The sequence below is a fragment of the Xyrauchen texanus genome, chromosome 5, assembly GCF_025860055.1.
Source record: "Xyrauchen texanus isolate HMW12.3.18 chromosome 5, RBS_HiC_50CHRs, whole genome shotgun sequence".
Taxonomy (NCBI): domain Eukaryota; kingdom Metazoa; phylum Chordata; class Actinopteri; order Cypriniformes; family Catostomidae; genus Xyrauchen; species Xyrauchen texanus.
This window is the reverse complement of record NC_068280.1, coordinates 45,792,164-45,818,607: the sequence shown is the minus strand read 5'-3', so window position 1 is coordinate 45,818,607 and position 26,444 is coordinate 45,792,164. Positions and strand designations below refer to the sequence as shown.

General features: G+C 37.6%; 2 protein-coding genes across 2 annotated transcripts in view; one reads left to right on the top strand and one right to left on the bottom strand.

The window, feature by feature from the left end:
• Window positions 1–6,257, top strand: part of slc5a10 (solute carrier family 5 member 10) — a 44,633-nt gene extending 38,376 nt beyond the window's left edge. The window contains exons 14-15 of the mRNA XM_052126997.1: window positions 2,510–2,600; window positions 6,012–6,257. Of these exons, the coding sequence (XP_051982957.1) occupies window positions 2,510–2,600; window positions 6,012–6,208 (288 nt within the window). The 3' untranslated portion in view covers window positions 6,209–6,257. The remainder of the gene's footprint in view (window positions 1–2,509; window positions 2,601–6,011) is intronic.
• Window positions 6,258–13,020: 6,763 nt separating this feature from the next.
• On the bottom strand, window positions 13,021–25,916 carry grapb (GRB2 related adaptor protein b). The gene is made up of 5 exons (XM_052127437.1): window positions 25,581–25,916; window positions 23,695–23,792; window positions 21,163–21,282; window positions 15,968–16,136; window positions 13,021–13,280 (listed from the first exon to the last, which is right to left on the bottom strand). Exons 1-5 carry the CDS (start codon window positions 25,656–25,658, stop codon window positions 13,098–13,100), a joined length of 648 nt encoding a protein of 215 aa, XP_051983397.1. The 5' UTR covers window positions 25,659–25,916; the 3' UTR covers window positions 13,021–13,097.
• Between the last annotated feature and the right edge of the window lie 528 nt (window positions 25,917–26,444).

Genomic DNA, 26,444 nt, shown 5'->3' with positions numbered 1-26,444 from the left:
ATGAGAATTTTCTTATAGGATTCCAACACACAAAACAAAGAGGCCAAATTCACTGAAGCCTGTATCATTTTACATTAACCAAGATTAATTAATGCTGTGTTGATCTTTGTTAGTTCATATTAACAAAGTCATGCCAATGCATACAACTTTATTGTAAAGTTTTACCACATATTTTTGGCCTTGTTTGCACTGCTACCTAATTTGCATAATTCCTTTAGTGAATCAAGTGCTGAAAAATGCAAACATGTGTGCAGATAAACAACACACAACTGATTGTTAATTAATTCCCTCCTATATATATTTTAGAACACATACAGTATAGTTACAGGACTATTATGATTAACAATAGGATAAAATGCTTTAGCTTTAACTGTCCAGTCACAAGACTTTTGCAGTGTTTGGAAATATGCTAGAGCACTTCATACTGCACAGTAAACACTGCATACTGCCTACAATAGATTATAAATGCTTTTAAAGGGATAGTTCACCCAAAAATGAATATTCTCTCATAATTTACTCAACCTCGTGCAATCCTACTGTAGATGTGTATGACTTTCTTTCTTCTGCTGAAGAGAATCTCAGTTCTGTAGGTCCATAAAATGCAAGTAAATGGTGGCCAGAACTGTAAAGGTCCAAAAAGCATATTAAGGCAGCATAAAAGTAATCCATATGACTCCAGTGGTTAAACCCATTTCTTCAAAAGCTATATGATAGGTGTGGGTGAGAAACAAATACATTTTTAAGGTCCTATTTTACTATAAATCTCAACTTTTACTGCCATATACTTCATGTTTTGTTTTTGTCGATGTGCGTTCTTCGTGCATATTGCCACCCACTGGGCAGGGAGGAGAATTTATTGTAAAAAAGGGCTTAAATATTGATCTGTTTCTCACCCACACCTATCATATCACATCTGAAGATGTGGATTTAACAACTGGAGTCATATGGATTCATTTTATGCTGTATTTACAGTAATTTCCGGACTATAAGCCGCAACTTTTTTCCCACGCTTTGAACCTCGCGGCTTAAACAACGATGCGGCTAATATATGGATTTTTCCCGCTTTCAAATTTTATTTAAAAAAAAAAAAAAACATTCTGTGACGTGCTCAGTTTTTTGGCGGCATGAAGCTTTCATTAGACCATTAGACCGGTACATTGAACAAATGAACTTTACACAGGCTTTAACAAAACACGTCTTGAAACAAAAATAAATAAGCTTTAACGAAACACGTTGTGGCAGCGGGGGCGTGGTCAAGCGCCCGTCCGGGAGAGAAAAGCGGTAAGGGCGCTTACACCTGAGCTAATGTCTAACACCTGTGTCTAATTTCAGTAAGCGTGGGTAGAGCGGCATAAAAAGGCAGCAGAGACCGAATGAGTGAGAGAGAGAGAGTGAGTGAGTGACAGACAGACACACGTCAGTCTAGTGTTGGCGCATAGAAGACCAAGAATTGAGAAACTTTATAAAATTGATTGTAAACATTGCTGTGGTCATTAAAAGCCTTACCTGGAACGTCAAGTGCCCTGTTTCACGTGTCCTTCTTGGGAAAACTGTCACACTGACACCAGTGTGACAGTTTTCAGCACTTGATGTAAGCGCCCTTACCGCTTTTCTCTCCCGGGCGCTTGACTACGCCCCCGCTGCCACACCGTGTTTCGTTAAAGCTTATTTATTTTTGTTACAAGCCGTGTTTCGTTAAAGCCTGTGTAAAGTTCATTTGTTTCAATGTACCGGTAGGCACCTGCGGCTTATAGACAGGTGCGGCTTATTTATGTTCAAAATAATAATTTTTTTAAATTCAGTGGGTGTGGCTTATATTCAGGTGCGCTCAATAGTCCGGAAATTACGGTATGTGATTTTTGGACCTTCAAAGTTCTGACTACCATTCACTTGCATTGTATGGACATACAGAGCTGAGATATCTTTCGAAAAATCTTTGTTTGTGTTCTACAAAACAAACACAGTCATATACATCTGGGATGGCATGAGGGTGTGTAAATTACTAGAGAATTTACCATTTTGGTTGAACTATCCCTTTGAGTGCTTACTATTTTTAAATAGAATGTGAACCAGTTTGCATCACGCAGTGATAAATGTTTCAAACTGTAGTATGCTACACTGTTGTCATATTACCTTGATACACTTGTCAAAATATTTCAGTGAGTAGCGTCCAGTTATCATAATATAAAAAATACATTATTATTTTGCACTTTTAATCCAATTTTGTGGAAATGGAAATGGAAGGTAAAGTTGATTTAATTGTATTGTGGAATACAGTATTCTTTGCAGTGTGCTCTGGTTGCATACTACACATTTTTACAAACTTAATATTCATGTATTCAATTCATACAGAAAATGTGCATGCAGTGCACAATATACATATACTGTATACAGCAGATATACTTAGAATAGTATGGTAGTATGCTATACAATACAAGCTGAGTTTAGATGAAAATACAAATATTTTGCATGTGTAGAATGGCTTGTTTTATGTTTTATATTGTTTCAGACACATAATCTTACCTGGTGGACACTCGACAACAGCACTGAGAGAGAAATACCTTTACAGAAAGTAACCACTCTCAATCGGAGGACAGAAGGTATGGAGCGCACGCGCACACACACACACACACACAGCTAAACTAATCCTGTTTCCTGCAGCAGAATGGAGGTTTGAGAGGAGTTACTGCAGAGGGCCTGATGATAGATCTCAGGAGAATTTTTGTGGTCTATTCATTGGGGTGTGGTGGTGTTTTACATCTGTGTATCAGTTGACAAAGCGAGTTCTACAGGCGTGAGAACACATACACAAGGAACTGAAAAAATACCAGTTGTCAATTTCTTTGTGTTTTAAATGCAAAGAAGCTGTCAGCTTAAGGCATATCAAATCACTATATACATTACTACATTTTAAAGACACCATGAAATCAAAATGTGATTTTTGTAAAATTTTTCCATGTCTTTTAGCTTTGAGGTCATATACGCTGTAAAACATGGTAATCTGCGATTGTTACCTTCAGGAGCTTCTTTCTACTATACCTGATCTAGCCTTAAAATTTGTTTGTTGGTGTAACATAATATATGACTTATTGGTATGATTTTGTATTTTGAATAACCTTCTTACTCTGCAGAAGACAAATTAAGATTCTTTGAAAGATGTACACTGCAAAAAAATATATTTCTTAATTAGTATTTTTGTCTTGTTTTCCATTAAAAATATCTAAATAAAGGGTTAGTTCACCCAAAAATGAAAATTCTCTCATCATTTACTCACCCTCATGCCATCACAGGTGCGTATGACTTTCTTTCTTCTGCTGAACACATTTGAAGAGCAATAGAAAAATCTTGGCCCAGTAGGTCCTTAAAAGGCAAGTGGATTTTGATCTGACCTTTGAAGCTCCAAATAGAACAGCTTGTCAGCCCAAAGTCATTCATATGACTTCAGTGGTTAAATTAATGTCTTCTAAAGTGAAACGATCGCTTTTTCTGTTGAAAAATATTTTAGTACTTTTTAACTATAAATCATCGCTTCTGGTCAGCAGTACGCGCATTATATAATCACGTTGGCGTGTTCACATGAGAACAGATACACATGCGACACAACCGGAAGAGCACTACTGTTTACAACTGAATTGGTGAAACACTGTAGAGAAGTGTCATTGGCTTTGATTTGGATCTGTATCTGTGTTTGTTTACTCACAATGGGGCTTTGTGTACTCATCCTGAATCTCTCAACTGAGAGAAAAACGTGAAACATGCCAACGTGAATACGTCACACGTGAGATTGTGTGAACAGTGGTGGAGCTAGGGGCACCCCATTGGCCGCCCCACTCACAATTGCCGTTTTTGTGCACAATACTTATCATGTAGGCCTACTGGCCGAAAATGTCTGTGCCACCACAGACTGATCGCTGGCCCCTGCCCGGCCACCCCTGTGAAAAACTCCTGAGCAGAAGTTAAATAGATTTATAGTTAAAAAGTACTTAAATATGAATCTTTTTCGCAGCAAAATTGATCGTTTCACTTTAGAAGACATTAATTGAACCAGTGGAGTCGTATGGATGACATTTATGCTGTCTGCCTGTTCTTTTTGGAGCTTCAAATTTCTTATCACCATCCACTTGCATTTTAAGGACCTACTGAGCCAAGATATGTTTCTATTTTTCTTCAAATGTGTTCTGATGAATAAAGAAAGTCATACTCATCCGGGATGCCATGAGGGTGAGTAAATGATGAGAGAATTGTCATTTTTGGGTGAACTAACCCTTTAAAACAATATATATTTATCTGACCAGCAAAATGGTGCAAGATATTGAGTCTTGTTTTCAGAGAAATCTGACCAAATGTAGTAAACTTTATGCTTAAAACAGGAAAGAAAGATAAATCTGCCAATGGGGTAAGAAAAATAAACTTGTTTCCCCTTTGAATTAAGTTAATTTTTTAACCCCATTGGCAAATAAAGGCAGCATAGGAGTAATTCAAACAAGTGGTTTAATCCATGTCTTCTGAAGCAAAACAATTGCTTTGGGTAAGAAGCAACGCAAACATGACAAACAAGCTTCTCTTATGATAGATGCTTAGGAGAGCTGGGCGAAAGTGAAGCGTTTTGGTGAATAAAAGAGAGAGAGAGATAGTAAGAGAATTATAATTTTTTGGTCGAACTACTCAGTTAAATAATACTTTTGACTTGAATAAAAACTGTTTATTCAGAGGTAAACACATTTATATGGCAATTTAAAAAAAAAAAATATTCTGTGAAAATTGACCAAAAATATTGATGACTCATCTTGAACTCAAATATTTTGTCTAATTAAATGCTTTCTAAGAATGTCCCTCCCCCTTACACCACTTGCCACTTACTAGCAATAGCAAATAGCAAATCATGACACTGTAATAGATTTTAAAGTTAGATTTTTTTCAAAATCTGTTTTTTTTTTAATGATTTTTATTCTGTAATGCAAACTTGGTGCCTCAAGATGCATCGCTCAAGGTTTAACAGTAATGACGTCAAACGCTATTGGTTCTTGCATCTCTTGTGACCAGTGTTGGGTGTAATCGGATTTAAAAGTAATTATCAACTGAAATATAATGACTTTTTAGTCAAAATGTAATGTAACACATTACATTTAAGGACATTACATGGGTTAAACTTATTTCTTAAAAATTACCTTAAATATAAAGTAATTAGTAATGTGATTACTTTTTTTGTAACTTGCCTAACGCCTTATGTAAACGATTGCAACGTGCCATGTTTGAACGTGTCCAATCAGCGTATGATTGAATCAGATTTTAACAATTTCTTTTTGTCTATTTGTCACCTTGGACTTACATTGACACCTTGCGGTTTGGATGCGGCATTATTTAATATCAATAGTTTTCAGTTTCAGATGCCATTGAAGAAATGTAGTGCTCACAGTCAGACATGATTACTTTAATCAATGAGTGAAAGTGTCAAATAACAGGAGGGTTACTGAGATTAAGCGAGTAGAATTCAGCTGGTCATGTGATTCTAACATGGAAGCCCCCATGTGAGGACCCTCTCCATGTAGAATAAAACAGTTTTAATACAGTGACTGATATGACTGGAGTTTTCATTTTAATGTGAGTGTTCATGATTTTCTACATATATTGCAAAATTACAATTTGAAAATGTCTTTAAAAGTTAAACTTTTTTAATGAGGAACAAATTACTGAGTGCACCTTTAAGCCAAACTAGAAAATTCATGAATATTATTGCATTGCATTAAAAATACAAAACAAAGTGGCATTTAAAAACAAATGATGCTAGATGTGTTTTTTTAAGAACATAGCAAACTTTGTTGTGAAATGTTTTGCTTGAAAAGTATACTATATTTCTTTAAAATAAATATTACAATACTTCTTTGATGTATCTTCGAGTACCATGTAAATACCATTGTAAATGAAGGGATGCCATCAAAACCATTCGATTTCAGTCTCCTTCCGCCCCATCTCATATTTCTCTTTCTCTATCAAATTTCTTCTCAATACAGGCAGTGAGTCTTTGCGTAGAGGAAGGTGTGTCCGCACCGCTGGGTTCTGTAGTCCTCGACCAGGCCGTTCCGCACCTGGGACACCACCACTATTGATTGACAGAGCCAGAGAGGATCCCTTCTGGTCTCGCTTCTGCTGTGTTAATGCCATCATTCTCATGTGTGTTAACATCTTTCTTTATGCTTACTATGCATAACAAACCGGCAAACATACCCACACAAACAGTCACGCACACTGTTTTTTTTTTTTTTGCTTTCGTTACACATTCATCACCATGCTCTTCCAGAAGTCTGATGCACACCTTTGTGATTTTACTTATTATTTACCTTTGTTAATGAAAAAACGGATACTTGCATGATTGGTTCAAATTGTGTCATTACAATGGCTGAATCATGATGCAGTATCAGCATTAGATACAGCAATACCCAAAATAGTTTTTGTAAAAAATGATACAGATACCTATTTATGTAGGGTACATACTGGAGAAGCACTACCAGTCAAAGGTTTGGACACATACAGTATCTATGCAATAATTATTTTTTTTCTCCCCAATTTGGAATGCTTGTTGAGCACATTACTGCGGAGACATGTGGAGGCTCATGCTATTCTCCGCAGCATCCACACACAACTCAGCACGAACCCCGCTGAGAGCAAGAACCACATTATAGTGACCACTAGGAGGTTACCCCATGTGACTATACCCACCCTAGCAACTGGGCCACTTTGGTTGCTTATGAGACCAGGCTGGAGTCACTCAGCATGCCCTGGATTCGAACTCATGACTCCAGAGGTGGTAGTCAGTGTCTTCACTCACTGAGCTACCCAGGCCCCCTGTATATACACAATCTTTATTATAATATTATTTTCCACATTTTATAATAATAGTCAAATCATTAAAACTATGAAATAACACAAATGGAAGTATAGGAATTAGGTATTGACCAAAAATATTAAACAAATGTATTTTAATCCTATATCTAAAATGAGCTTTTAGGTTTGCAAATAAATTCTTACATAGGTACTTGTTGCAATAGCATAAGCATAATTTCAGTGTGTCCCAACTTTTGACTGGTAGCGTAGATAATGTTTTAATAGGTTTTAAAGGTTGCTCAGTTAGCTTTTCATAAAATGTATATGCTGTACATTTAACAAGTGTAAATTTGCCTTTGAGCATAGGGCAACAGATTTTTCTCATGGTGGATTGGAAATTTATAACTTTCAGGTTTGTTTAAAAGCCAAAATGAAATGCATTTATTAAGATCTTGGTGTCCATTTACTGGGAGTATCAGTCATTGCCAGATACTCCCAAAAGGGTTGGGTGTACATTTTAGTGCAGATTTGCTTCTCTGAAACAAATTAATAGTGATTAAACAGTAATTTACTGTACTGTAGATACATAACGTAATATGCGCCTTTTTAATCGATATAATAGCATGAGAATAGCTATAGATTATATAATTCTAAGTAAACAGCTTGTAAATTATTTGATGTACAGAAAAATAGAATGTTACAGAGGTTACATGAAACATTAAATGTTTAATATTTCTGGCTGTCTCATAATTATCCTTTTGCTTTCTATTAATTGTTTATTTTATTGTGACAATGCAAATGAAAAAAATGATATATTAAAAATAATGAAGCAAACAGAGTGTTTTTTTATCTTTAAATATGAATAATATGTAGAAACTTATCTTTGTAAGAAACCATTGTTGGGTTTAATCTGATTACAAAGTAATTAGTTACTGTAATCTGATTAGTTTTTAACTTTTGTATCACATTACATTTTAAATTCTTGTAATCAGATTACACTTACTGGTTTACAGGTAGACTTTATTTTGAGTTTGTTGAGCAGAAAAGAAAAGACATTTCTGTGAAATGTATTTTAGAAAGTTACTTTTTTTTATTTTTATTTTTTCAGTTTTGGCATGCCTAATTCCCACTACTTACTAGGTCCTCGTGGTGGCACGGTTACTCAACAAGTGTCAGTTGCCTCCGCTTCTAAGACCATCAATCCGTGCATCATATCATGTGGCTTGCTGTACATGACACTGCAGAGACTCACAGCATGTGGGGACTCATGCTACTCTCCGTGATCCACACACAATTTACCGCACACCCCATTGAGAGCGAGAACCACTAATCGTGACATGGCATGGGTTACCCCATGTGACTCCACCCCCCCTAGAAACCGGGCCAATTTGGTTGCTTAGGAGACCTGGCTGGAGTCACTCAGCACACCCTGGATTTGAAATCGCGACTCCAGGGGTGGGAGTCAGCGTCAATAATCATTGAGCTACTCAGACCCCTAACTTAAAAGTAAAGCAATCAGTAATGTGATAAATTTTTCAACGGTTTAATTATTACTTTAAAATCAGAATAATTGATATATGATACTGATATCAAGGGCTGGAATGGGAAGAGAAATTCGGCCCGGGATTTTATATAGCAACTGGCCCAAAAGTTGTTGAGTTGTTGTCACCTACTATATTAACATTAAAACACATACGATGCAATGTACTTATTGTGTAACTACATGTTGTTCTGCAAAATTCTCACAAGGGTTAAGGTTAGGGTTTAGGGTAAGTGTTGGGATAGGGTTTGGTTTAGGGTTAGGGGTAAGGTTAAAACGTGTAACTACAGCTGTAATTAAATGCAGGTACTTGAAATGCAAGTACAATGCAACAACACATATATACATAATAAGTACATTGTATTAAATGCCTAAAGGGGTAGTTCACCCAAAATTGAAAATTCAGTCATTGTTTACTCACTCCTGATTTTCTTTCTTTTTCTTAACATAAAGCGAGAAATTGTGAAAAAAAAATGTGTTCTCTTGTTCTCAGCAAGTGCGAGATGGGGTGTTCAAGCATTTTGTTTCGCTTCAACAGGACCACCAGTGATATTAACAACAGAAAACACAACATAGCTACACACAAACCAGAAATTACAAACACGTCTGAAGAGTTTAAAGTGGAATAGATACATTTCCAACCTTATTTGTTTTAACCGCATTTCTCAATCAAAAAGTGTGTTGGAGGAGGCTACAGGAGGATACCAGTACCGCCACTCCCTATACGCATATTACACAGTTTGTGTAGGGCACCAACTCCCTAAGGGGGCACCATCTTACCCAAGAGGGGTACCAGAAACTCACTAAATAATACACTCGATTTCAGGTTGTTTCTCACCAAACCTTATTGTATACTTGCATAACAAACATGAGTCTCATTGAATAAGTTATTAGACTTCTAAATTATATTTTTGAGTCCTTTTGAAGCATGAAGAGGTGGTTACCATAAACTGCCTTTGTATGTCATCACTGAGAACAAATATTTAAAAAAATGTATCCCTTTATGTTAAAAAAGACAGAAATGTATATTGGCTTATAACAACAGTGTCAGGTCTCTGGTGAGTTCACCTGATTCACGCCCTTCTTAAGCCCTTCGTGTTCTCAGTATCTTTGCTAGATTGTTGTTTGATGTTGAGTGCTTACCTAGCTCTCTCTGTCTAGTTGGTCCTGTTTCGTGTCCCTGTTGGTTGCCCATGTGTCAGGTGTGTGGTTGCCTTCCCGTATTGCTGTGTGTCAGCTGGTCTTCTAGGAAGTATACCTCATCTCTGCCCGCGTGTCGGGATTAGTATCGCCCTCATCAGCTGGGCACTGTTCTGCAACTCACTAGCTTCAATGGAGGATTCTACGAATCGGTTCCTGACTTCCACAATGCACACATACATCCTACGAACACACTTTTAAAGGATTGTTCCTGAGCATCATTCCATAAACATTTCCTCTACTTTTGGGTCTGTTTGTTCTCCCTATCACATCATTACAGAACAATCTAGCCAGTATGGACCTAGCCTTCGCTTCGCCCTCTCTCAGCAGGGAGCCCTTCTGGGGCGTCAGAAGGACCAGATCTCTGTTTCGAACTGGGCCCTGAGATGATAGATTCGCTGCTCGCTGAGGTCACCTCCGTAGTGCAGCAGCTCCGTCTATCTCCTGATGCTGGGCCCCCTCAGGAGGCTTCCTTATCTTCCTTTGAAGCACGCATTCACCCTCCAGCCCTGTATTCAGGTGAGGTTGAATCCTGCAGCATATTTCCTTCACAATGTTCCCTGTTTTTCATGTTGCAGCCCTCCACTTTCACTTTGGATATGATGAAGGTGGCTTGCATTATTATGCTCTTCACCGGAAGGTTGGTTCACTGCCTTATGGGACAACAGACCTCCCTGCTGTGCTTTGTCATGCTTTTTCCACAGAACTCCAACGAGTGTTTGATCGCTCAGCTCAAGGTCGGGAGGCTCCGAGGATCTTATCGGGACTGTCTCAAGGAGATCGAAGAGTCTCCGATTATGCGATTCAATTTGCACCCTAGCTACTTCTTGAGAGTGGAATGACCATGCTATGTGGGAACGATTTCTGCATGGCCTTTCCGACAATATTCTGGACAAGATTTATTCTTTGGAGTTGCCTCCGCGCTTCGATGACTTGGTGCAGGATTTGAGTCATTGATCTGAGTCGATCAGTGCCTGATCCTACTCCGTCACCACCATCTACGCTGCTTTCCACCCACCCTGGCTGCTGATCCTCCCACTCATTCTGCTTTTTCAGCAAATTCACCAGTATCACAGCCCGACACTGAGCCTATGCAAATCGCTAGTAGGGAGAAACAGCGACATCTCAATAATGGACCATGTTTTTATTGTGCTCGCCCTGATGATCTTGCTGCTTCCTGTCTGGTTAAAACACATCGCTCTTCCGTAGGAGAGGGGTTACTGGCGTGTTCGTGCTGCGCTATGAAACACCGTGCCCCCGCCACATCCAGCGGGCCAGTTATTTGTTCCATGATCTGCCTGGATGGACGTCTTACAGTGGGGTCACTCATCCAATGTTGTTTGATATCCAGGGGCGACATGCACCCAGATGCTCATTAGACAGCGTTTCTGGTGGCCATAATTAGTGCAGGACTTACGTCGGTTTGTAGCCGCTTGTCCCAATTGTGTGACTAATAAGACATCCTGTGAACCCCCAGCTGGGCTCGTCCAGCCGCTACCTGTCCCTTCGAGACCCTGGTCACACATAGCCATGGATTACGTAACTGGTCTCCCCCCCCTCGCGTGGCAAAACAGTCGTTTTGACTGTAGTGGACCAGTTCTCGAAGGCGGCTCATTTTATTCCCCTCCCCAAATTACCATCATTAATTACGTTTTCCACATTCATGGACTTCCGGTCAATGTGGGGTCTGACAGAGGCCACCAATTTGTGTCACATTTTTAGGCAGAGTTCTGTCGACAGCTGGGAGTTACGGTGAGTTTGTACAAATGAGCAAGCAGAGTGTGTGAATCAGGAGCTGGAAAAGGCCCTGCACTGTGTGCCCTCCCATAATCCATCTTCTTGGCGCGATCATTTAGTCTGGGTCGAGTACGTCCAAAATTCCTTGCAGTCGTCATCTATGGAGTTATCACCCTTCCAGTGAAGCCTCAGCCCACTATGTTCTCCGCCCAAGAACCTGACGTATAGTTTCCATCCACCTACGCCTTTATCCAGAGGTGCTGATGCACCTGAAAAGCTACCAGAGAATCCCTCATATGGACTATAATGTTAAGAAGTCAGCTGACCGGCACTGGGCTAAGACCCCAGTTTACGTGTGCGGGCAGAATGGAGGGTACTGTTACGGCTCAGGTGAGTTCGCCTATTTGTTTTGATTGCTTTGTCATTTTCTCTCCCCCATGTCTCACAGGCACAGCCAGCAAGCAAGATTGGAATTTCCATGGGAACATTGATTATTCCCAGGGGGAAGCTGATCATGCCACTGATTAGCATGCCGAGCAACACCTGTTCTCCTCTAATTCATGCCCTTTTTAAGCCCGTCGTGTTCTCAGTATCTTTGCTAGATTGTTGTTTGATGTTGAGTATTAAGCTGACTGCTTTTTGTGATTAATAAATTCCATAAATGTTTCCGCAGCTCTTGGGTCTGTTTGTTCTCCCTATCAAACGTTACACACAGGGGTGAGTTAACAATGTCTGAATTTTCATTTTTGGGTGAACTAATACTTTAAGTAAATAGTAGTTAAAGACACCGAATACAAATTGGGTCCATTAACTGAAAAATTTGCCAAATATACAGTAATGTGAATTTTCATGTTTTGTTAAGCATTGCAGCAGGGAGTAACTAGATGGTAGTTTTATAATAAAAATACAAATGGAAACATAAAAATGTGCTCATGTTTTCATTTGAAAATGCATCTTTTTCTCTACGTTTTGACCTTCCATTGTTGTGTGGACAGGAAAAACAGAGATAGTCGAAAACGATGACTTATTTGCTGTCATGTGACCCAGTCATGTGATCCATTCAACTGAAAACAATCAAGATGGCTGCCCATGTTGTAGCAGCGATGCTGTGCCTGCAACACACTTTGATAGCATTGCTTAAGATAAATGTTACTTAGTACAACCTTCACAATCCATTATTTCAAAGGCAACAGGTTTGCTCGGAATTGATGTCCGACGATGAAATGGTAATTTTTCGCATTTGCAGTAAAGGGAGCAGCTGCCCCCGTGACCCGACTTCGGATAAGCGGTTGAAGATGGATGGGATTTTTTTCATTTTGATACATTTCAGTGTGGACAAGAAACCTTTGGATAATGCTTGAAAATGGCACTGTGGACAGAGAGCAATTCAAAAACGATTAATGTAGACGTAGCCTAATAAAGATCCTCATTGATTTTGTGCCAGATTTGCTGAATCGCAAAATAAATAAATAAAAATACCATCTGATAGTTAGATGGTAAAAAGATATTGCATTGCCCAAAAATAGCTTCTATAGTCAGCTACTTATCTTTAGTTACTTCATCACTTTTTCTAATGAAGTTTAAAAATACTTTCACTCACACTGCTGACAATTAGTAACAATATGATGATGACTTGGCCCATGAGCCTAATTCCATCTTTGATCACCTGAGTCAAGCCTAATACTCCAAAACTTAGTCAAGACATGACATTTAAAGCTTAGTATGATTTAATATGAGAACATACTGAATAATTATTAGGAATAAAATTAACATATTATGTGAGTTAGAAAGTAGTAATTTACAAATGATAAATTGGCTGCACATAATCTGGTGGGAACACACCCACTCTGCCACGACACCGCCCCCTCCAGCACTGAGCATCTGAACAGTCAAGCAGGTCGATAACATCACCACGCAGGAAACGCAGATGAGTCACATGGTGAGGTGTGAAGTCAAAGAGGGCATGAGCGTGACGTGGCCTCTGGAACAGAAATACACACAGTGGTTAGAGACGAGACATTTAAATCTCAATGCCAAAAGTGTGCCAAAACATTTCATGATCAACATCTATTGTTTTGTTTTTTTATTATATAAGGAATGCATTTTTGTGGTAAACAGCAGTATGCCACAAATGTAACTTGTATTACACCTGGATTATAACTATAGTTAGTACTAGCGTCACTACTTTAAGGTAGTTACCCCCCAGCACTGTTGAGCGTAAAAGGCAGGGTTGGGGAGTAACGGAACACATGTAACGGGATTACGTATTTAAAATACAAAATATAAGTAACTGTATTCCACTACAGTTACAATTATCATTAAATTACAGTAATTAGAATACAGTTGCATTCAAAAAGTATTTTGATTACTGACAAGATTACTTTGCATTTTATTGTCATATATTTCATTTAATATTTAGTGCTGAAGAAGTAATTCAGAGTATTTAGAATATGTTAATGACCTTGAGTAATCTAATGGAATACGTTACAATAAACATTTTCAGTATGTATTCTGTAATCTGTTGTGGAAAACATTTCAAATGTAACCCTCCCAACCCTGATAAAGGGTATACCAAATTTAGCAGGTATGGGTGGACACTGAAACCTACCATATCAACATATTGACAGCATTTAAACGGCAAACTTTAGAGATTTACAAATAATTATGAATCCCCAGCAAACAGGTCAGAACTAAAATCTTTGCTCTAAATACAATATAAAAAACCTACGGTGTGCATCGAAGTCATTATCAGTATCTGTGTCCATGTATAGCCCAATGTGGGTGGAGCTTAAACCGGAATTGTGTCAAAACTAAATGAAAAGCTCATTTTTAACTGTAAATTTTTCTATTTAGCTATTAGTTTCCATAATCCAAATAAGCCTTGTGCAATTCATTACATTATTTCTTCTTTTATTATTAATATTGATTATTAATATTTTTATTAGGGCTGTCAATTTAACAGGTTAATTCAGTGTTATTAATTATATTAAAACAATTATGAGTTAAAAAAAAAAAATGCAAAATGCAATTAATCATGTCCCCGGACTGTAATAATGAATATTTCTTCCATATGAGCAATTCAAGCATGGCGTACCACCCGTTTTCTTCAGGGGGCAGTAAGCGAAACTGTCTGTATAGGCAACACGCAGCTCATACAGACAGAGAACAAACCACACTTACCAAGTGCAGACAACACAAGATGAGAACACGTTCTTGCGTACAAACACAACTTGATGGAGAACAAATCCAAATGCAGGGGTCTCAAGACATGTTTTTCAAAGATTCAAACTTAATTTTGCATGCATTTACATTTATGCATTTGGCAGACACTTTTATCCAAAGCGACTTACAGAGCACTTATTACAGGGACAATCCCCCCAGAGCAACCTGGATTAAGTGGTGGTGGCTGTGGAGATCGAACTAGCAACCTTCTGATTACCAGTTATGTGCTTTAGTCTACTACGCCACCACCACTCAGAGACGTTCCAAAAGCGTCCGCCTGACGCTGGTCACTTTGCACAGGTGTACATTGATGTGTCCTTAGACAAGTCCTTAGACTAATTGACAAATTCAATTGCAAAATGGGTTGCTGTGAACTGTAGACCAGTGATAGGATTATGTTCAATAATATGGGAATAAACAATACAGTACATTGCATTCCTTCAAAGGCGATGGAAAGTTTACTCGAAATTGCTGTTCAGTGACGCAACATGCAGACAATTGCGTTTCCAACCGTACTTGGAACGGCGATTTTTCGCATGCACAGTAAGAGGATTTAAGCGTTTTTACAAGTTTCATTGTGGATGAGCAACTTTTGGAAAACACTTGAAAACAGCAGTGTGGACAGAGAGCATTTCGAAAAATGGAAATTAAACTGTGTTAAAATCAATCATTGTTGATTTTCACATTATTGATTCATTTGATATCACCAGCGAAATCATTGCGATTATTTTCGAGCCCTACACAGCCCTGCAGTATGTGCTTGTTCTCTGCAAGTGACTTGCTGTCACTTTGTTTTAGAAGGAAATCACTTCACCCCTCCCTCAACTTACACACTGCCCACTGGCCTGATTGAAGAGCGAGTGAGATACATATTCTTATATATCTCGCTGAAAAGGTTTAAAAAATATTTTTTTTATTTATTTTTTGGAGTCGCACACAATAAATTAGATCATCAGTCTAACTAATATTATTTTGCATTATGCGGTAGAATTCGTTATTAATTTTAAAGTCATTATTCGTGTATTTCCGAATAAGTTATTCAGCTTCGGGCACATTCCTAATATGTACAAACTTTGAATGATTTGTCTCTAAAGTCGTTCATATGTAAAAGTTTTAAAATTTTAGATGCTGCTAATACATTGATATTGTACATTTCAGTGTCTGTTCATTACACGAATACCTTTGAATACTACGTTGGTAAAACACACATAGTTCTAACCTTAATCCTAACCAGTAACTTCTGCTATAATCACAGAGACATAATTCAATGAGAATTTTGTTCAAACCCCATCCCAAACATAGGCCTACTTCTAACCCTGACCCTAAAATCTGATTGTTTTGTAGGAATGTTGCTCTACACCACCAAAAAAGGTGTTGATCCTGAAGCGTGTTCTACTTGGCGTGATAATGGTAATCGTGTGGTTACATATTTGCAACTATTCTTACAGTTAGTGAACCCTCAGGCTCTTGTAGAAAGACGGTCCTCTCTTTGGCAATGCTGTTGATTCTGTAGAAATCCACCAGTTGGTTGAGGGAGCTAAAGACTTCATCCCATACAAAGTACTGTCCTAGCCCATCTTTCAAAACCTTAAAGTGTTGCACATGGTCCCCATAACTAGTGAGAAAGAAAGAAAGTTTGAGAGTTGTTTACTATAAAGATAAGGAAACAGATCTTGGCTCAACTTACCAGTTTATTATATCTGGAAGATAAGAATGTTAATATGGTTTGTATAACAGTGATCAAAGGTTTGGCCCAATAAATCACAGTTTGACATTTCAGCTCAGAGTCAATTAATGTGCAATCTTAATAACTTTAATCAAATTATGGTTTAAACAAGTCTGTGCTTGAGAACTAAACATTTTCCTGCAAAGGTATAGAACAAACTCTTAGAACAAACATTTATAAGAGAATATTCAATTGTAAATTAATGTTAATTAAAGAGCAGTGCAGTCAAACTTTATGTGAGTGTCACTGTAAATGTGTTATGTTAATGTAAACTTTTTATTTGTATGTTTTGGGGTATTTTTTATCAAATAGTAATCAGAATTGTAACTTTTTAGAATAGAATGGTAAGTATTCCTTTTAATCGATTTTTCTTTTTGCTGAAGTTTAAAAAAAAAAGAAAAGAAAATGCTATCAATTGTTTCTGTGTTACCAAGAAATGCAGCCACAGATGCACACCCTATGCCTGCGGCATGTTGCTTTAATCACGCGGTGACACCCTGCCACACCTGCACTTAACCTATCTGGGCTGCTCTAACACACGCTGCTTGTTCAGGCAGAAAAAGTGACGAATAAGGAACAGCCTTAGGGATGTGGACCTGTGTGTGTGTGTGTGGGGGGGTAATTACTTTACAATAGAAATTTCCTCATGAAGCACATTTATAGCGTTATAGCCTTTAATTACCAGTTTGTAATTGCTTAAAAAATATTGGGGATATCTATAGTTTGTACAATATAAAAATCATTGTCTACGGACAGTCCACATAAGAATAGCCGCACCAAGATGCGCGTGCGAGTGTGTGTGTGTGTGAGAGAGAGAGAGAGAGAGAGAGCATTATAAGGCAGATAATCACACAAAAAAGGGCACAATTAGGAACAGTGACTGAGTCAGTTATCACATTTATTAGACATGACATAAACCGAACATAGTTTAAATATTCACATGCTCAGATATAAACACCCTCACATTATTCATTGTACAGCATTATGTTGTCTGTATTTAAATTAAAGGGATAGTTTAAAAAATGAAAGTTCTCATTTCATCATTTACTCACCCTGATATCCATCCCAGATGTGTTTGACTTTCTTTCCTCTGTAGAACACAAACAAATATTTTTTAGAAGAATACCTCAGCTCTGTAAATCCTCACATTGCAAGAATGGGTACCAACATTTTCACGCTCCAAAATACACATAAAGGAAGCATAAAAGTAATCCATACAATTCCATTGGCTAATTTCATTTCTTCAGAAGTGATTTGATAGGTGTGGGGGAGAAACAGATCAATATTTAGGTCCATTATTTACTATAAATTCTCCTACCTGACCAGTAGGTGGTGATATGCATGAAGAATGCAAATCGCCAAAAAAATAAATAAATAAGATTTATGATAATAAGAAAAAGGACTTAAATATTGATCTGTGTCTCACCCACACTTATCATATCACTTCTGAAGATATGGATTTAACCACTGGAGTTACATGGATTACTTTTATGCAGCCTTTATGTCCTATATGAGCTTCAAAGTTCTGGTCACCATTTAATTGCACAGGTGAAATATTCGTCTAAAAATCTTAATTTGTGTTATGCAGAAAAAAGAAAGTCATACACATCTAGGATGGCATGAGGGCGAGTGATGGAAATATTTTCAATTTTGGGTGAACTATCCCTTTAACCTTTATAGCCTGAAATGAAAATGAAAAAATGAAAATGAATGGTCCTTTTTGTCACTCTCTGCAGGTTCAAATAACCTATATATTACAAAGTATGTCATATAGAAACAAAAATGCATTTCTTCTTTGGATATCTTGACATAAATCATTTTATTCTGAAATATTTATAAAACAGAATACAGCTTTGGGTCATGACTGGGTGAACGAGAGTACAGTATGGCGCTATTCATTGTTTGTACATTAATCTCAATGGGTATATTTGACTAATACCTCTTCTTTTTATTTATAGCTCATAGATCATGGTAGAATTAAATATGTTATTTTACGTTAGTAGGGTGGACAAGGATTATTTTTAGATCGCTTTGCTTTGCACCTCTGAAGACCTGACCTAAAACGTAAAATTCCACTGAGACAGACAGAGAGAGACAGTGCCAGTAAGAAAGAGAAATCAAGGAACAGAGAGTATGCAGCACAGTTACAGCACAATTAAACCAATCCTGTCATGTACTATTAGCATTTAGCATAGTGCCTATTAACATGCACTAGTACCTGAGGCAAGCACAGATGTTTCTCTGTGTGTTTACCTATGTGTGAGTATGGTAGAAAGAAAGAAAGAAAGAAAGAGAGAGAGAGAGAGAATGCATGGGAGTGAAAGACAAAAGTTAGTTAGTCTGGATCTTGGAAGAAAAATCCCATTCATTTTTCCATAGAGGAAAAAAATATTGTTATAACTAAAAACTTTTATACCTTTAAAAGGCAGACCTACCATGATGTTGTACATTTCTGTGAAAGCAATCAATTCACGTAATTTTTTTTAATCGTCTTCAAGAGCGGAATTCCTGGTGAAGTACTACACTAAATCCACTAGGGAAAATCGTGGCAAGGGGGCCTGGATAGCATAGCAGGCAAAGACGCTGACTACCACACGTGGAATCAAGAGTTCGAATCCAGGGTGTATTGAGTGACTCCAGCCAGGCTTCCTAAGCAACCAATAGGCCCAGTTGCTACTCGCTATATGGTGGTTCTTGCTCTCAATGGAGCACATGGAGAGATTTGCATGGATGCCACAGTGAAGAGCATGAGCTTCCACGCAGGGGCGGATCTATCGGGGTGGCATAGGGTAGCAAAAGCCACCCTAAAAGAATACCTTGCCACCCCTGCTGCCACCCCAGTTGGCAGCAAAGAATCAAAAGTTATGGCCAATTTGACAATTTACGAGCGCGAATCTCCAATGTCCGACTGCACTGAATGCAGCAAGAGACTGATCAGTTTGGAAAAATGTGTGTTCTGAGTAAACAATTAAAGCGATGTCCAGTACCTCGTTTGAGTGCCGTGACCTATTTATTTCCACAGAGTATTTATGCTCACTTTAGTATAGCTCAGTCCATAGATCTTCATGTGTAAGTTTTTCTTTGTATAGTTTCTTCTTGTACAAATGCTGCGTGCGTTTGCTTCCCCTCTCACACATCTGCCTGTCATCACCTGTGTCTTACCTTAATGCCTTTCTGGTAATAATGCCCTTACTTCAATCATACTTCTATCTCCTATTAAGTAAGATCACATTGTATGGTCACTTATTCCTAATATGAACTGTTTCACATGAAAACAGATGCAAGACATTGATTGCATGAGATTAAGTTTGTCTGTATGAGTTTGTAAATGGCAGCCTGTGCCCTTTTTTAGTGTGTACATACTATTTCTAATCAAACTGTGATAAACGTGATTAAATTAAGTATATATAAGTCTGCCATATGTTGCCACCCCTCAAAAATTCCTCGCCACCCCATAAATATTTTTCTAGATCCGCCCCTGCCTCCACGTATGGTATATGGTATGGTATGTATCTAAGTCTCTGCGATAATGCGCATAGCAAGCCATGTGCTGATTGTCTTGGAAGCAACTGAGATTAAATTACATAATTCGCAATGCTTCTGTACACGATTGTACAGTAGTTCATTCCCTCATGAAAGGACACAGTCTTGTACCTTTGTCTTTTTGTCCGATTTTCAAATACTTTTTGTTTCAAATCAGTTTGTAAGGTTGTGATTCACCTTGGTGCTGATTGCTTTTATGGGGGATTTTATGAAATCCCTACGGAAAAACATTGATGTGAAAAATACTTCTGGAACCAAGACAACAGAAAAAGTCAGCGGGCACTGTTATGCTCTATTACTATTACTTGGGTCCTGTAACCATTTGTGCTCTAGACATGAACAATATCTCAACTTGTATATGAGAGATACCTTTCTAAGTAACCAGACTTACAATTTTCACCTAGAGGACAATAAAATGGGCAAACAAAAATCCCTTGACTTACATCGAAGTAGTGACCAGAGCCATATTTAGGTACCAAAATGTCATAAATTAATGTAAAGTGGACTAAACTGGGCCAACCACCTTGAATAGTCAAGCAACAACCTAACAGTACCCTAGCAACAACTCAAAACACCATAGCAACCATATAGCAAAGCCCTGGCAGCCACCCAAATCAATGAGGTGGCCAGTTTTGCACTGGCAAGCAGCCCTCAAATTTTCTTCAGAAAATGTACAAATATTATAACAGTGGTTCAAATATTTCAAGATAACATACAACAAAACACCTTTTTTATGCATTATATAGCAAAATGCTTCATTGATGGTGTTACTCAAAATGTTTACATTTTACTTGTAAAGTTAATTAATTGTTTATTAGTAAATAGGTTCCAAAGTGCTGGGAGCTAAAGGATTACATCACAGCAACACACTACCATGTACTCCACTCCAATTAGAGTGTGTTAATGAAGAGCCAGATAGGGTATCAAGAACACCCACAAACAAATGCAAGTACACTCATGTCGCTGACTAAATTCGCAGTAGAGTAAAATAACAAGCCTTTATAATTAACACAGTATATGAAGTGCAAGTATTGGTGGTCTCCTGTATGGTCTTCAAAAATAAATATTCGGTCATCATTTATTCACCCTCATGTATGGCTTTCTTCCATGGAACACAAATGGAGATGTTAGGAAGGAGGTGATAGTCTCAGTCACCATTTACCTGTATTTTCATTGTGTGAGCAAAAGATGAAAGTGAATGGTGACTGAGTGTATTATTCTGCCTTTTGTGTTCCATAGAAGAAAAACAAAAGTCATATTGGTTTGAAACAACAAGAGGGTAATTAAATTATGGAAATATGTTATCAAAGTCTGTGAATGAGGTCGATAGTCTACTGAAAGTGGATTTAATTTTTTAAGTAGTGTATCTGACCTGACAGACACAGAGAATTCTCCTGGAGTGCTCTCACTCTCCCTGATGAGGAACGCTCCACACTCCAGTGGCCTCAGACGGTTTTCTGCCTCCTGTCGTGATATTCCGCCCACAAACCACCTGCAAAATATAAACTCATCCCTCAGTTCAGCATCATAATGTATATTCATGAATGAAAGGGAACTTCTGCTGCACATTGTTTGTCACTGAGTGCAAAGGAATTGGTTCCTCATATTTATTATTTAGCAAATATTTGTTGACAACATTAAAGTTGAAACCTCCTTCATTTATCTTTGGTTGTTCAAACAGATAGTCACGTCCCAAACTCACACCAATGGTCAAATGATCCATCGCCTGCTGTATATTCCTTGTGTGGATAAAGTTCTGCAATTACTAAGCAACTTAAGCTGCATAAATTTCAACCCAATGGTTTCTTTAATTCAACATTTAATTTTTATTGCTATTGTGGAATTTAAGCTTACTCACCCTCAGTTATCCTTAATTAAGAATAAGTGGTAGGTTCAGGCATGAACTGGTCTATTCAGGTCAAGACACAGCATGTCTATTGGGAATACATCTGGACTTTGACTTTGTCTAACCCTAAATATATGAAAAGATTCCCTGTTATACAAGTCAAGATTTCCTTACCCAGCAATTTCATATAAAATCATACTGACAGGAAGGCCACACCTACAACAATTGTTGTATGGCATCACAATGAGGTTTAATGCCAGGCAATTCCCACAACTCCATTACAGAGTATGGCACCCCTTAGAGGAAAGGGCAGTGCCTTCGCAATAGTTTGCGTTCCCTTGCAATAAGTGTTGCATTTCCTCGTGATAAGATTTGAATGCCCTCGCAATAGTTTGCATTTCCTTTCAATAAGCTTTGCGTGCCTTCGCAATAGTTTGCGTTCCCTCACAATAAGTTTTGCGTGCCCTCGCAATAGATTGTGTTCCCTTGCAAGAAGTTTTGCGTGCGCTTGTAATAGATTCTGTTCCCTTGCAAAAAGTTTTGCATGCGTTTGTAATAATTTGCATTTACTTACAATAAGTTTAGCTTTTCCTCGCAATAAGTTCTGTTATTCCTCACAATAAGGTTTGCATTCCCTCACAATAATTTGTGTTCCCTCTCAATAAGTTTGGCATGCCCTCGCAACAGTTTGCATTCCCTTGCAATACATTTTGAGTTCCCTAACAATTAGCTTTATGTGCCATCGCAATAGTTTGCATTTCCTTGCAATAAGTTTTGCATTCCCTCACAATAAGCTTTGCGTGCCATCGCAATAGTTTGCATTTCCTCGCAATAAGTTTTGCATGCCCTTGCAATAGTTTGCATTTCCTCGCAATAAGTTTTGCATTCCCTCACAATAAGCTTTGTGTGCCATCGCAATAGTTTGCATTTCCTCGCAATAAGTTTTGCATGCCCTTGCAATAGTTTGCATTTCCTTGCAATAAGTTTTGCATTCCCTCACAATAAGCTTTGCGTGCCATCGCAATAGTTTGCATTTCCTCGCAATAAGTTTTGCATGCCCTTGCAATAGTTTGCATTTCCTCGCAATAAGTTTTGCGTTCCCTCACAATAAGCTTTGTGTGCCATCGCAATAGTTTGCATTTCCTCGCAATAAGTTTTGCGTTCCCTCACAATAAGCTTTGTGTGCCATCGCAATAGTTTGCATTTCCTCACAATAAGTTTTGCATTCTCTTGCAATAGTTTGTGTTCCCACGCAAGAAGTTTTGCGTACCCTCGCAATAGTTTTTCTACCCCTTGCAATAAATTTAACATGGTTTTACTACATTAACCATATTTTAACCATGATATTCTTGGTAAACCATAGTGATAATCCTAGACAACAGTTTTTTTTTTTTTTTTGTGATTATTATAGTTTTACTATATCATACATACTAATGCCGTGGTTTAACTATGGCTTTACTATAGTAATATTGTAGACTGTAGTAACCATAGTTTTGGTTTTAGGATACTAATGTTGTGATAAACATAACTGTTGTTGGTTAATCATGTTTATTTTTTACGTAAATTAATGAAACATGATCACACTGGAAATCAACATGTTGCTATGGAATATTCCAGTATCCTGACATCCAATGACAAGTCTCATCTCCTATCAGACATCTTTATATCAATTCAAATGTTTTTTTTTACCGTTTCCTGTGGCACTACTGACACAGAGACACAAGTCCGGTCCAACAGAAACCAGGAAGTAATCCTGTTCGCATAATTAATGATTAAACATTAATCAAAACAATGAGAGATACACTCCAAGAAGATCCCTATAACAGACTCCTGACATGTGACTAACCTGTCCCCACTTGTACTCCATCACCAGCCATATATGGCTATAAATATAACATAAATCATTCTAATAAGCTGAAGAAAGGAGAATGGGTTTCTCCAGATGAGTTAGTTCCTCCAAAGGTTTCTTCCACTTGTACCCACTGTATTTTTTCACAAATAAAGCCACATGCATGCTCATGGGTGAAGCTACATTGGCATTTGTAATTTGATACTTACGCATGCGGTCTTACATTGATATAGTTCTTTGGCACATAGCCCCTCATGCCCATCAAATCAGCTGTGTACCAGTTTGGATCGTCGTCCATATTTGTCACCTGAGATAGACAAAAGAACACCGTTCAGAATGGACTTCAAAGATATTAGTCATTAATCTTAAAGTTCATAAAATATTTTAGTTCTTCCTTTTTTTAAACATCGGACCTTAACACTTACTTAATTTACAAATTTTATACCATGACTTGTACTCCACATTAATAACTAATATTGGCATTATATTCATGTTGTTTAGCCAGAGGGGAACTGGCCCCCACAGTGAGCCTGGTTTCTCCCAAGGTTATTTTTCTCCATGAACCAACATCTTATGGAGTTTTGTGTTCCTTGCCACAGTCGCCTTGAGCTTGCTCACAGGTGTTCAAAATACAGTTATTTAATTATTAAATTTGTATACACAGTTCATATTTAATCAAACTACACAATGAGCACTCTAATACTTTATAGATATTACAGTTTAATTTGTATGTATTATTTTGTTAATGCATGATTTCCTGTCAAGCTGCTTTGAAACGATATGTGTTTGTGAAAAGCGCTATACAAATAAAAATTTATTACTTGACTTGATAAAATTCTGCTATATTTTTACTGCACTCTGATGCATGAAGACAAGGGTCACCTATATAAATAATAAAGGTAGATTTTAACTGAAATGTTGGGCTACGTCCTCAGGAAAAGGCAATTTTTCATAAACATTAAGTTGGGCAGGTTGTCACATTTACAGTATATAATGTCATAGGTTAAATTTTTATGCACTTTTGGTTGGAAAATGGTTTTATACTTTGCATGTTATATTATGAATTGTTTTGTGTTTTTATAAACTGTAACAATGTGAGGTAACCTAATACATTTTCTTCATGTAACATCTAAATGAAATTGTTTTGTTCATTTCAGAAATGTTATTTAATCAGAATAAATATACCTGACAAATTAGGTTATACCAACAAGATAATTTTTAATTGGTTAGATAAAGTATAAATATACCTTAAAGGGATAGTTCACCCAAAAATAAAAATTCTCTTATCATTTACTCACCCTCATGCCATCCCAGATGTGTATGACTTTCTTTCTTCAGCTGACTCAAACGAAGATTTTTAGAAGAATTTTTCAGCTCTGTACGTCCATACAATGTGAATGGGTACCAAAATTGTGTAGCTCCAAAAGCACATAAAGGCTGAATAAAAGTAGTCCATATGACTTCAGGGGTTAAATCCATATCATCAGAAGCAATATGATAGTGTGGGTGAGAAATAAGTCAATATATAAGTCCTTTTTCAGCTTTTCACTTTTCAGCTTGAAAATGTTGGTACCCATTCGCTTGCATAAAATATTCACTTGTGTTTGGCAGAAGAAAGTCATACACATCTGGGATGGCATGAGGGTGAGTAAATGATGACAGAATTTAAATTCTGGGTGAACTATTCCTTAAAGTAAACAACTGCAGTTTACCATTTGTTTAAATAAATTTAAACTTTTTTTTGTTTTAATTATACAATTTTGAAATAGTAATTTTCTTAAACTTTAAGGTACAGGTTATGTACCTATGCAGATATTTACTCTCAAACAATAAATGTACCCTAAGATAGAGTCATAAAATATCTCTTTATTTGATACCAGCTTCCTCAGTTCCCACAAGAACTCCCTTTAACAAGCTCCATGCTCACGCACACACTCCCACCACACTGACTCACTGCCTGACTGTTCCAGTAAAGATATCTGCAAATATACAGTACAGCATGCAGAGAGTTATCCTTATACATTCAGGCATGCACCATGTTCACATGGTACAATAGCATGTACACACACACACACACACACACACTAACACTCACCTTCAGGATGTCACCCTTCTGGAAACTGAGCTCATCGCATTCTGTCGCTCTGAAACTGTAAAGTGCCTCTGCCTCCATTAGAGAAAGAACAAAAAAGAAAGAACAATGGTTTCTATGTAAATGAACAGTGGAGAAGATACACAAATAACAAGACAAAGATGAGCACAGGGACAAATGACAGGGAAATGAGAATGGTAAAATGATTACAGAGGATGCATGGATATGGAGATGAATAGAGAGTGTGATGAGCAGAATAAGAGGTATGATGACTAGTCTTCAGCTTGTAAAAAACTGGAGCGACAAAAACATTGAGTGGAAAATTGAGGAAGCGCAATGTTGACAGGGAGCATGAGAGAATGTGCATATGTGCCGTGGTACAGCTGTGCACAGCCGGAGCGAAAGGGGATGAGAGAAAGAGAGTGAGAGAGAGAGAGAGAGAGAGAGAGAGAGAGAGAGAGAGAGAGAGAGAGAGAGAGAGAGAGAGAAAGTGGAAGGGAAATTAGTGACTAGTTTAAAAATGTAAAATATTGTGTTGTTAAATGCCTCAGAAATGCACACATATATGTGTATGTGTGTATATGTGTGTGTCCAAAGTGTTACTTTAGTGTCAAAGTATTTTTGGGGGTCACATAATAGAGATATAGAAAGTGCATTGTTGTGTATAAATCATACATTTTTGTTGGAGAGTGCACATGTCTGATATCCCCTGGCAGTTTGCTATTTGAATCAAACAACAACCTTATTAGGGGAGCGTTTGCTGCAGCTGTGCATGTATGAATGTGATATATGCATGTTAGTAAAGTCCTCGCTGATTCAAATGACAGGACTTTATATAAGTGCACATGGACACACTCTGTCTTATTA